This window comes from Gordionus sp. m RMFG-2023, chromosome 4, assembly GCF_954871325.1.
Source record: "Gordionus sp. m RMFG-2023 chromosome 4, tfGorSpeb1-WG-v2, whole genome shotgun sequence".
Taxonomy (NCBI): domain Eukaryota; kingdom Metazoa; phylum Nematomorpha; class Gordioida; order Chordodea; family Parachordodidae; genus Gordionus; species Gordionus sp. m RMFG-2023.
Window position 1 is genome coordinate 3686450 of NC_088778.1, and position 13192 is coordinate 3699641.

Sequence of the window (13192 nt, forward strand, 5' to 3'; positions counted from 1 at the left end):
TAACTCAAAATGTCTGCGATGGAAATGAGAATAAGGATGATAGCTTAGGTAGTGGCATCTTGGAATAAAGGCTCGGGCAAACGTATCTCAGACAAAAATACCTTGTGGCAAAAAGACATTGGACAAAAATATATGTAATAATTTTTTAAAATGTTTAGAAAATGGAAAATTTTAATTTCTTCCACACATATAATTAGACTTCACGAAAAAAATATTTTAATGATAATGTGAGTCTGTCACATTTATTGCATGAATAATTATTTAAAAATGACGTGAACATATGTGAAGTAATGTGGTAATATTTACAGTATGGGATTACAATAGAAACTCGTTTTATTGAAATATTTACTTGTTATATAAGCATTTATTTAATGATAGCTGAGCTGGTCTGGTAAAAGAGCCATCAGATGATGATATATATAACTATATATTATTGGATGGAATTAATTATATTTATTTAAAATGGTTAATAAATTTTGGTTTGATTACATATTGGACATACATTCATTGAAAAAAGTATTTAATTTTTGGTTTGATTACATATTGGACATACATTCATTGAAAAAAGTATTTAAATTTTTTTTTGTATACATTTGATATAAAATGTCAGGTCTGTAAAGTTCTCTTGTATATTTTCAAGATATATATAATTAATATAGTTCACAATAGTATATCATTTTAAATTTTTTATTTATTTAAAGAAATTATTACTCAAAATAATATTAATATTTATTAAAATTAAAGAATTAGTGTAGATTATACTATGAATAAATAAACGTGTTTATTAATTCTTAAAACTGCTTTTAATTCAATAGTGTTGAATCTACATAATAGATATTTATCCCATAATATATTAATTATAAAATTGGATGTTCATAATGGGGAAGAATCCAAATTTTAAATCCTATTTTATTCAAAAAGATAAATAAACAAATGATATAATATTTTGGTAAGAAAAATATGATGCAAATTAATATTCACAATAATCAATTTTGAATGTTAATTATTAATATAGCAATACAAATGGATTCTTTGAGGTGCAGTTAGTTCTATAATTATATGATTCATAACTTGATCATGTAATCATATAAGTATATAATCAGTTTCTATAAATTCTTATTTGCTTCATATAAATATCTAAAATTATGTTCAATATTATTTTGAAGCAAATCATTTTTGATGAAATAAGGAAAATGAGGTTTAATGTAACATGGGGCATGTATATCGGGACACTTTATTTTATTTTTTGAAATGAGATTAATAAAGCAATAATAGCATTGAAAAAATATTTTTAAAGCAGCAAAATAAAAATATATATTATAATACAAATTTTTAAGTTGGACTTAATAAATTTTTATTAACTATAAATTATTTTCAAAATTGGTGTGTAAAAGGTATGCTCCCTCTTCCCTAAAAAAAATTTCCCTGTACTATGCTAGCTTACTACAAGAGAGCTTGATGGAATAAATAGGGCATTATGTGTTTTAGACAGTCATTTACAAAAATAAGTAGTGTGCTACCACTAACGTTTTAACAAAATCATTGTGTTATTTGCTACTTATGTATTTTTTTAAATATTTTTTACATATCTCTATTTATACAAATAAAAAATATAACTAAAATTTCAAATGTATATAATTTTTTTTATTGCATCTTAATAATAATAAGTTTAGAGTGACTATCAGGAAGTATAAGCCATGACTAAATAATCATTCAACACTCTAGCCCAATGCTGTATTAAACTTAATATACATATTTTTAATATAAATGTGTCTAAAAAACTTTCAATAATATTATTTATTTTTAAAAAAATCATCTACAGATGGTGTTTTTGATCTGGTTATAGTCAGTTTAAAATTATAATAGTTAGAATAAATATTATTTAGGAGATAAGTTGATGACCATGTTTGCCAACTTGCCAGATCACCACCCATTATATTTTTATCTATTGTGAACCAATTTCTCTCAAAATTGGTTAAAATGTGAAAGAATTAAAATAAGTATATTTTTAGCATATTTTGATAAAATTTATAAATATATATTGGTGGTTAATTTTAAGCATGTTTTAATTTATAAATATATAAATAGATGAGTGGTTAATTTTAAGCATGTTTAGCATCTAGAAATAATTTATAAAATATTATTATTAAATAGATGTGTCTGATGATAAAATGTAATGTTAAATATTAATTATTTGTTTAATTTTTAATTTATATAATATAATTTTTGAATAATATTTTATGGCCAGTTGAGACAAACCATTTTTGGACTGGTCAGATAATCGTCCTTCACATAAACTCATTTAGCTCACTAACTATTATAGATACAGCTTTGATTTAAATTTTATTTTTAAGATTAGGGAGGGTGGATATACTACTTCTAAATGTTTCCTCGTTGAAGCTACTAATCTTATTTAATGATAACTCCAGCACTTCTTACAATGAAATTTATACTCTATGTTAATTTTTTTCCGAGATTAAAATATTTTATGAGTTTAGGAAATTGAAATTCCATCCCATATTATCATCATTTTTCATGTAAATTATTCTGTCGATATGATATATACCAAAATTATCTTCAATATCAATCTCTTATCTTCTACATTTTAAATTATTTTAAAAACTAAATTTATATTATAGATTTTTAAATATATATTTGAAAATGATATTAAATTTTTTTAAAAAAAGGAAAATGATTTTAGAATTAATTATAAATATTTTAATTTTATGTTTTCTTATTTAAAATTGAATTAGTAGTGAAGGTCAACTGTCCGGTCCTATCGGTCTTAGACCGGAACTGGACTTTTGGACAGACCGATCTTTCTCTTGAGAACCATAGTCTGGACCCTCCAAATACCGTACCGTAACCTTCACTAATTAGCGATTTTTAAAAGTAGCACGCGATTATTATTAAAGAATTAATCTTTAAAAAAATATTAAAAGTGGGAAAATTTTCGGAGGGAGGGGGAAGGGATTCTATTTTTGCCCTGAAATTTCCCCATCCTTTACATTCTCTTAAGCAGAACTTTTATTCTCCATATAAATTTTTAGCGAAACAGAAAAACTATTATGAGTCATGATCTTCTCAGGATGTTGTATTATACTTGTAAACCCGTTCAAAGATCGCTACTCTTAATTGCCTGCAAAACCAAGAATCCCAATTTGAGATGGCTATGTCAAACGAACCCCACTAACAACCCCAACTCTCTTAATAGCCCTCAAGCTTCAAGCGGCCCAAATGATTCGACTAAATCCAAACAAACCCCAAAAATATCACCACCTCCTTCTTCCGGTCATAAATCTACCGCTTCTTTCTCGTTTTTCACGTGGAAAAGGTTAGCTATCAGTGTGAGTATAGGGGTCATCGGAATTATATGTAAATTATATTTAAAAAAAAGTCTTAATTTATTTTTAGACTTTAGACTACAGATTACTAGAGATGCTAAACGGCTCGTCTTGAGCCATTTTTTTTGAAAACGGCTAACTCATTATTCCATTCAAGATAAATATTACGCAAGCCTGAGGATTTTGTTCGCAGAAGGAGAACAAAGGTTCATACATATGTTATCGAGATCTCGAGGCTTGGGCTATATTTTTCTGTCTAAAATATAGAGTTAACTAATTTTTAAAAAATAGGGTCGTTTAAGAACACCACTGGCAATAAAATTTTACCATGTAGACTATCCTCTATATCTGTTAAGAAATTTAACCAAGATACCATCTTTAAAAAAAATTATAAAATAATAAAATAGGCGAGTTTATTATTTATATAAAAAATACAACGTTTAAAACCGTTAATCAATTAAAAGATCGGAAGATACCCGCCCGATCGGTTATCTTTCAAAAACGCTAATATTCGCCTCGATTCGATCGGATATTTAATATCGGCATAATTCTAGTTTTAGATTATTGAAATAAGGTAAGCAAAATAGTTATATCGAAATGCAAGTTTCAATGGCCTCCCAGTTAGTTTTTGATTATCTAAAATCTATATTCCTGTTGACATCTGTGTTATTATTTTACCTTTAATGGATATGCCATGATCGAGGTGGTGGGTCTTAAAGTAATGTTTTCTTTAAAAACACTGATTGATATTCTAAAACAAAATTGTATGAATGCAAACTAAATTCCAAATTGTCGGTTATTTTGAACAAATTTTATGTCCATATTTTTTGTATATACCCTAAAACCGAACCTAGTTTAGGGATTTGTCGCCAAACCACAACCATTTTATAACGAGGGTTCACAGTCCTGTTGATAAGGTACTCTACAGAAATGTGTTGTTAAAAACCCGAACTTGATTCGCTTTTTTAAAAACCGGTATGTCAGCCTGAACCCGGCGCTATTTAATCGTTCTATTTGCCAGATCTCGAGGCTTACATAATACTATTTTGACTGAAATCTGAATCGGACCATTTTTTAAAACAATCGGACTTTTTAACAAACACTATACTCTTACAAGGACTAATTAAAAAATTTCTACCATAAATGACTTTGTTTACCCTTTGTATTATTTATTTATTTTAAAACCTATCGATATAAAATCATAATATATAGAAATATTCATGAGCAAACCGAAAAGTTTATTTATTTTTTTAGCTGGTTCACAATTCTTGTAATAGTAGAGTTTAATAAAAAAATAATCTTGTTTGAAGATCCTTTTCTCCAGAATTTTAAGCAAAAAGTCTTTCTTCAGAATTATCACATATACTTTTATTTTAAATTGACATCTGTCAAAAAAAAAATAAAGTCATTCGATACTTGAAAGACGTGAAGGACAAGCAGATAAACGAGGAGAGACAAAAGGAGATGGGAAAAATGCTCATCGGTGGCGATTGGGCCTTAACCGACCCCAAGGGTAAAACGGTCACCAACAAGGATTTCCTGGGTAAATGGGTTCTCATGTATTTTGGATTCACCCATTGTCCCGACATATGCCCGGACGAGATGGAGAAAATGTGCAAAGCCGTAGATATTATAGACCTAGAAAAGGCTAAGAACAATAACTCCGGTTCCTTCGAAGTAGTTCCTTTGTTCGTCTCGGTCGACCCTGAGAGGGACACTCCCGCCATAGTGAACCAATACTGCCAAGAGTTTTCTCCCAAATTGGTGGGCGTCACTGGGACTCCCGAACAGATCAAAGAGATGAGCAAAACATTCAGAGTCTACTATAGTCAGGGCCCGAGGGACAAACGTAACGATTACATCGTAGACCATACCATCATAACTTATCTCCTTAACCCCAAGGGCGAATTTGTCGATTATTATGGGAGAACAAAAACGGCCGAAGACATAGTGAATAGCGTTAAGATTCAAGCGCTCAAGTATGGCGGTGGCCCAAAAAGATTCGGATTATTTTAAAAATTTTATAATTACTAGAGTGACGAGTTAATATTACATCTTTGATAACAACATAAATAAATTAATAGTGATTTATAAATTTTGTGTCTAGAAAATTATTTTTTTGCACATTCAAATTTTTAAATAAGATACGATAATGGGGGTTAATTCACGCCAAACTGATAAAATTGTGAACTCTTGAAAAAAATTTTATATTGCCTATTTATATTGAAGAGTGGTTGAAATTATGAAATAAAATGAATTTCTATCATTATATAGACGTAATGAGAACCCTAATTTTATATACTGGGTCCTAAGCTACCTTAGCGAACATTTCGGACCTTTATAGGGTGTTGCAGATGCCCAATCATCATATCTTGTGTCCGTTTTTTTTTCGAATTATCCTTCCATGCCTGCCAATCACTAGTTAACCTTGATTACATACAAAATGTGACTTGTAAATAATTATATTCACATATTTCGCTCTGCCCCTGCGTAGGACTCAGCAATTACAACAATTAAGATTAATGATTCATCCAGCATGTCATACAAATCTAAACCCCTCCTCCTTCTCCATACTTTTATTATAATTCTTAATGATGGCTGTTCATAAAACGTTTATAAAATGATTTATTTCATTATTTTATCGTCTTCAGGATAACCCACTAACTACCTAAATTTATAAATAGGCTTATATTTTGTATATTCACTTGGGCTTTCCCCCTTTAGTGTGCCTACAAAAAATACGAATCAATCGAATATCTGTACTATTCGTATTCGATTGGATAAAAACATTATTCGATCTGATTCGTCGAAAATTAAATTCTTTAAAAAATATTTTCAAATATAAAGGAAAAAATCAATTTTTTGAATGAATCTTTTACTATTTTTTTTTTTTAATTTGTGATTTGAAGTCCATGAAAATTATAAAATGTTTAACTTATAAAAGATTTTTTTTAACTAAATATAGTTTGGAATTTTTAAGTAAAATTTGATCAAAAATCTTTCTTTTTTAAAAAAAAATCAAAGATTTTGGCTTCAAAAGATTATTTTTTTTCAGATTCTGGAAAAATGAGATTATTAAAATTTAAAAAAATGACTGATCGATGTAGAAATAAAGTTTTTTTTAAAAAAAAAGTAAAATATTTCGTAAGGAACTTGTTAATTACCTAAAAATAATTTTAAATATTTAAGATTAGTTTCGAATATAGAAAACTTAAAATAAATTATTTTCATAATTGGTATTATTGTACTATGAAAATGATATTTAAAAAAAAAACTAATATTTATAAAATGTCTTTTCAAGAATATATAGGTGAAAGTTAAATAAATGCAAATGCAGAATACATGTAGTAGAGGTATTTGCCTCATAGCATTCACTGGGTCATAAAATATATTTTATACAAATTGAAGAAAAACAATATAAATATGCCTTTTATCAGCCTTAAAAACAATTTTATAACTTCAGCCTGTCTAAAATTCTTTATCATTCATCTCATATACATTAGAATCTATCTTATTTGAAGCACCATTGTAAGCAATTTTGCTAAACTTTGACACTTGTCCAATTAATTAAGACTTTTTACTTAGTAGTTAATAGAAATTTGATTGGGACTTAAAATTGGTCAAATTAAGCAAGTTTAAGGTAACTGAAATACTTGGTTGACATAAATTTTGGAAAGAAATTTGCATTATTAATTTAATCCAATAAATATTCAAAAATAAATATGCTAATAATTATTTCAAAAAATATAAGCTAATAAAGCCCGCTTAAACTACACCTATAGATTTGATTATACTACCATATAAATAATTAATAATAACTTCTAAGATCAAAGCTATATTACTTAAGGTAAAAAGAGCGTACCCAAACAAAAATATTTTAAGTAGGATTTAAACTCACCCCTGCAGGCGCGTACGCAGCAGGGGGGGGGCAAACCCCCCCCCCCCACCCCAAAGCCAAAAAATGCAGAGGCCAGATATTTCAAAAATATTATTGTTTATATTTTTAATATATATTCCTATCACATATTAAATATTTAATTACATTTATTTATCACATTCATCTGCTAAGTTATTTTATCAATTAATTCGATTAAGTTTTCCGGCGGAATATTTACTTATTATTTTCAAATTTTTAGTGGCTTAATATTTATCTACCATTTTCAAATTTCAAGTCATATAATATTTATTTCTGAAACTCCTTGTCCAACAGGAAGAAAGAAATTGCAAGCTTGTCCAATGAGACAGAGTTTTCGTCATCAAGCAGTAACTGCTTTTATGGAATTAGAAGAGCCGATTATTTGCTATTACTGAAATATCACAATGGCCTGAAAGAAATATTTCCTCAGAAGCAAGAAAATTATTGGATTCAATGCTTATTACAAATTTTTTTCTCATTAGAATGTATTATTTAATTATACATATGTAATACTTTTTAAAAATATGACATTGACTTGATTAAGAAGATGAGAATAGCAGAGAGCATTTTATTAGAACTCAAGGTAATTAGGGCAAATGTTGATGAAGAATTTAATATTTTATATGTTATTGTTGAGTCAAAAGCAGAGCTATATGTGTTTAATATTTGTCTCCCTCGACTTGCAGCAAGGCAAGCTCATAATTAAAACATTAATATAGGATCAGTAGAAGAGTATATCTAAGATATAGATACATTTATATCCCAAATAAATGAATGGTTTTTAATTCATCATGCAGCACTTACCAATCTGCAAATATTACTTCGATAAAAGCTTTCCTACCCTTTTTCAGATGGTGATAGAAAATAAAATGTTTGTTGGATTTTTATCATGAAGATGTTAAAGTATTTTATGATGCCTTATTAGCTGAATAACTATGTTTATAAGATTAACTATTGTTGATATAGTCCCAAAAAATTATATAGATGCTTTGCATTTCAAACACATTTAAATTATATTCCCAATGTATTAAAAGGGTTTATATATATTAACTTTTCCCATTAGTTAACTAATGAGAGAACATTCTCTTTTTTAAGAAGAATAACAGCCCTGCAGAGGTATCATTTGAATGGCAGGCCCGAATTTTTTTTAAAAAATTTCAGGCCCGTCTGGTTTTTTTTAAATAAAATTTTCAGATAAATTATATTTCTTTTTGATTTTTATGGTTAATAATAACGATTTAAAATATACAACCTGGCCCGATATTTTTTTAAAAAATTTTCAGGTCCTGCCCAGTTGTTTTTTTTAAAAAATATTCGGGCCCAGCCTGAGTATATTTAAAAAATTAAAATATGGTCCAGCATGGGGACCAGGCTTGCAGGTCTCTGAAAAACATACCAAGAAAAACAACTTCTGAAAGTAGATTGAAAGCTTTGGATCTTTGAAGATTCATAGACATTTGACGACAAGCAAGGATGAGATGATTGAAAAATTAGCTCAATCCCAACTAAGATTGGATTTTACATGTAAATATATAACATACAAAATACAATTATTTCTAAGAAACTTTATGTGTATTAATTTATATTTCCAACATAAATTTTATTTAAAGGCTCAAAAAATTCAAATTTCTATTTTGGGCCATTTAAGTGATTGATATAGTGGTTATATTCATATTTTATAGTTTTTCTATATCGCCAATTATATCCGTTTATTTATTATTTTTTAATTCACATTAAATTAAAATTGTGTATTATAAATAGTTATTAGTTATAATATTATGCTTGATATTTTTAAAACAATAATATTTCTTAAAATTTTATTATCCCCCCCCCCAGATCAAGTTCCTGCATACATGCCTGCCCCTCCCCCCAGTATTATCTTATTTATGCCATTGATTAAATCATGTTATATTCAATTAAATATTATTATGAATGAACATGGAATATCAAAAATTTTCTAGAATTACTATTAGATTTATTAAGGTTGATTTAAAAATTTATAATGTACTTTTGTGTGACAAATAATTTTTTCAAACATTCAACCAAATTTTAAATAAGAGTTGAAATATTTTATAAACACCAAACTTTATTATAATAAAATTTATAATAGAAGTACAAAGAATAAAAGTAGCAAATATTTAAAATCATGAAATGGCGATTTAATGATGTCCACTATCCAATGTATCAAATTTTGCTAATTATTAAAATTAGAAATATAATTAAAAAATTATTTAAACTTTCATAGGTTATTCTTTCTTTTAATTTCTTTTCTTTAAAAGCAGCCATATTTGCAGGTGACATAACTATTTAAAGAGATTAAATTCTTATATATATTTAATCATAAAATTACGCATTCCTTGGAAAATATATGAAGTGATTAAGCCAACAACAGCACCATAACACATGTATCTAAAGACAGGTGATTCATTAAATGCAAACCTATTAATTTGTTAAAATGCAATAAATTCATAAGTATCTTACCTAACTGGTAAAACCGCGAAATAATCTCCATATGTATATGGAATTCTTTTAGCTCTCGGTGGTCTCTTACGTATAGGTTGTGTAAAAGCTAATTTTATAAGATTAGGAGCTTGTGACATCACAGCAGTTGATTTATGTATGTGTGCTCTTTGGATTCCACTTAATGAAAATCAATTAAAAACATTTTTATTAATTACTAGATATAGAACCGGCTCGTCCGAACTAGTTGTTTAATTAAATTTATTTAGAAGCAATATGGGTTAGTGTAATTTGTGTAATATGTAATATGTAATATAAACAATTAAAAAAAATATTAATCCGATATGACATAAAGAATGTTCAAAACCACTTAAATTAGTGATGAGTATTACAATCGAGAGAAATTTTTTATAAAAAAGTGAAATTAACTATGATCAAGGGCTTTGAAAAATTTTAAAAATTATTTTAATTTGGCAGCTAATAAAAAATTTATATTTAATTAAAAGTGAGCTTTTCGAATCTATCAATTATTTAATACCTTTATTATATACCTGGTCTCTATGATATTAACAATTTTATTTTTATAAATTATAAGAGAATTTTTTTTTATACTCTGCTTAAAAAAAGGTGTGGAAAAATATTTTGTCCTCAAGTAGCAGAAAATTTGGCTGTTTATAATAATTTTCGCTAATTGATTTATCATTATATATCATTACTTAAAAATAATTTTTACTTTATAAAATCTATTAATGAAATTGGTCAATCAAAATATATTGAATCTTCTAAAACATTTAATATAATCAAAAACTGAATTTGTTATGATGTTATTTTATTGAAATTTTAAATGAATGTGAAGATATTTACGAAGATTTTATTTAAAAATCGATAAGTATTATGAAGATGATCCCAAATTTTTCCAATTTTTTTGTAGAAGCTAATTATCAACTTGAAAAAAAAATTAAAACAGATAAACCATTTTAAGTGTCTTTACATTAATATTTTAAATGTTTTGCTTGGGAGTACGGAAAAGATATTTATGGCAATTATATTTATTTAGAAAGTCTTAAAGCTTTGTATTTATTTGATATTACATATTTTCTAGATAAATAAATTAAAACCTTTATTGAAATTTGCAATATTATTTAAGAGGATTTAGTAAATTAAATTGAAGTTGTTAAAAAATTATTTGTAAAAGGTTTAATTAATTTAAAAATTGTGATAATCAAGTTTGGTCAAATTTGCATATCCATACAGAAATTCATTTCCAAATCAAATCTTCTATATCATTTTATTATTTGGATCATCCACATCGAGCTGTGGGTGAGCATCTCTACCATTGTAAAAAATCATTGAATCAGATATCGAGAAATAATATTATATAGGGTAACTTAATTTTATTATGATATGAAAAGGATATAAATGAAACTATTAACTTTGAAATATTTTTTCAAGCATTTTAAAATATATCTCAACCAAAATTATATTGTTAATATTTTCGTTTTATTTGTTTTCACATTGCTCAATCATCGAACATTTATATTAGTCATAAATAATTTTCTTACATTTATATATATTTTTTATTTGAAAAACATCTAATATAAAAATATTTATATTTTTATATGTGATATTTTTCAAATAGCATCGTATATTTCAATTTTGTACTCAAATATTTTTTCTGTGGAATAAAAGAACTCTTAACTGCCCCTCCATAAATTTTGCCTGCCCCTGCCCCCATCTAGTGGCTCCTACAACGGAAGGGGGGGTCCGAAGCAATTGCTTCAGTAAATATAAGTGGGGGTACTTTCTTTTTAAAAAAATTTTTTTAAATTTTTTTAAAATTTTCTTTATTATTTAATTCTTTTACTATTTTGTTGCATCCGTCATGATCAAGTGATTTCTGGTTTATAAATGTAATAATAAGACCCCCACCCCTCAACTTAATATTTTTAATATATATTGACAGAAATTTTGGTCAATGTTTAGTAAATTAGGTTGTTATCCGAGATTTCTTGTCATAAATTATTTTTCCAATTTTAAAATATGCCTAAAAATATTAACCAAAAAAAATACAAATGCCTAATTAAAAATTGCAAATCGCATATTATAAGAGATGATAAATGGCTAAATCACATTAGAAAAAGACATGTTGGGCTTAATTTTAACGATATAAAGAAAAGCTTTGAATTAGAAGCTGGCTATCGTCATATAAAGCTATTGTTTTTTCTACTTTATGATGCCTTGAGGGCAGCTTTAACAAATTTAAAGGATTCTGAAGATGCCACTTCCACTATGGCTAGTGTTATAGTCTTTAGAATAGAAAAATTTGATTTTATCTTATCACTTTGTGTTTTGGATAAAATTGTTGATAACAAGTTTGGCTAATACAAAATTGCAAACCATTTCGAAGGATATAGGGTTTGCAATAAATCAAATTCAATTGGCAAAAGATTGCTTGATTAATTTGAGAAGTATAATATAAATTATTGTCTTAATTATTTTTAAATCTAATAGATAATAACACTGGATTTTTGATGTTTTTTCAAAGGCACAAGATTTTGTACCTTTTGATTTTGAAAGTTCTAGACTTCAAACATTACAATCCAAAAAGGAGAGGTATATATACTTTCATCATTAAATATAGAAATTTTTTTTAGCTTTAAAATAGGTGTGTTTTATGCTGCACTCGATTAATTATTATGCAATTTAACGAAAGATTTAATGATGATTCGATGAAATTTTTACATCAAACATTATTTTTTACGCCAAAGGGAATGGCAGAAAAATCAATTATTAAAGAAGATATCGAGAATATCTGTGAATTTTACAATTTAAATTCAAGTCAAATTTTCGAAGAAATGTTGAAGTTTAGAAATATTTATAAGATGGCCAAAATGGGGAATGTAATTATTACTCATGACCTAGAGGTTCAAGAATCTAAAGATTTGTCAGATTCTGAGTATTGTAAATTTATTCAATTAAAATATTTTTACCAATCATTATTTAGCTTCATCTGATGATTATGATAATTCATAGACTATTGGGAAAACTATTCATTTATTTTAACTAATCGTCTATTTTTAAATTTTCGTGCTTTCCCTAATTTAACAATTTTATATAAATATTTATTAACTATTCCTACAACCGCATGTACTGCCGAAAGAGTCACGAGTAAAATTAAATTAATTAAAACAAGACTTCGTAGTACCATGAAAGATCCATTTCTCAATAATTTAACCATATTATCAATGGAAAAAAATTTATTTAAACAATTAAATATTGATGAAATTTTAAATTATTTCGCTTGCTCTTCCCCTAATTTATCTAAATTATTAATTTAAAAATAATATTTATAAAGTATATATTTTTTGCATTTTATTTATTATATATATTAAAAATTGATGCAATAAATATTATTTTTGAAATTTATGTCATAAAATAATTATCATTTTTTCGAGGGGGGGATTACTTTTCA

At 26.5% G+C, this 13192-nt stretch overlaps 2 protein-coding genes across 2 annotated transcripts; one reads left to right on the top strand and one right to left on the bottom strand.

Moving 5' to 3' along the window:
- The first annotated feature begins 529 nt into the window (after positions 1-529).
- On the top strand, positions 530-5490 carry LOC135927999 (protein SCO1 homolog, mitochondrial-like). The gene is made up of 3 exons (XM_065464300.1): positions 530-567; positions 3051-3375; positions 4750-5490. Exons 2-3 carry the CDS (start codon positions 3069-3071, stop codon positions 5358-5360), a joined length of 918 nt encoding a protein of 305 aa, XP_065320372.1. The 5' UTR covers positions 530-567; positions 3051-3068; the 3' UTR covers positions 5361-5490.
- Positions 5491-9213: 3723 nt separating this feature from the next.
- Positions 9214-9890, bottom strand: LOC135928915 (uncharacterized). The gene is made up of 4 exons (XM_065465369.1): positions 9742-9890; positions 9611-9699; positions 9498-9563; positions 9214-9454 (listed from the first exon to the last, which is right to left on the bottom strand). The coding sequence occupies exons 1-4, from the start codon at positions 9858-9860 to the stop codon at positions 9420-9422; spliced, it is 309 nt and encodes a 102-aa protein (XP_065321441.1). The 5' UTR covers positions 9861-9890; the 3' UTR covers positions 9214-9419.
- Positions 9891-13192: the final 3302 nt, after the last annotated feature.

Coding starts and splice junctions, on each gene's coding strand:
- LOC135928915 (XM_065465369.1), bottom strand. CDS start 9,860: ATGTCACAAGCTCCTAATCTTATAAAATTAGCTTTTACACAACCTATA. Junction 9,564..9,610: donor ATATATTTTCCAAGGAATGC/GTAATTTTATGA, acceptor CTCTTTAAATAG/TTATGTCACCTGCAAATATG. Junction 9,455..9,497: donor AGAAAGAATAACCTATGAAA/GTTTAAATAATT, acceptor TTTAATAATTAG/CAAAATTTGATACATTGGAT.
- LOC135927999 (XM_065464300.1), top strand. CDS start 3,069: ATGAGTCATGATCTTCTCAGGATGTTGTATTATACTTGTAAACCCGTT. Junction 3,376..4,749: donor AGGGGTCATCGGAATTATAT/GTAAATTATATT, acceptor AAAAAAATAAAG/TCATTCGATACTTGAAAGAC.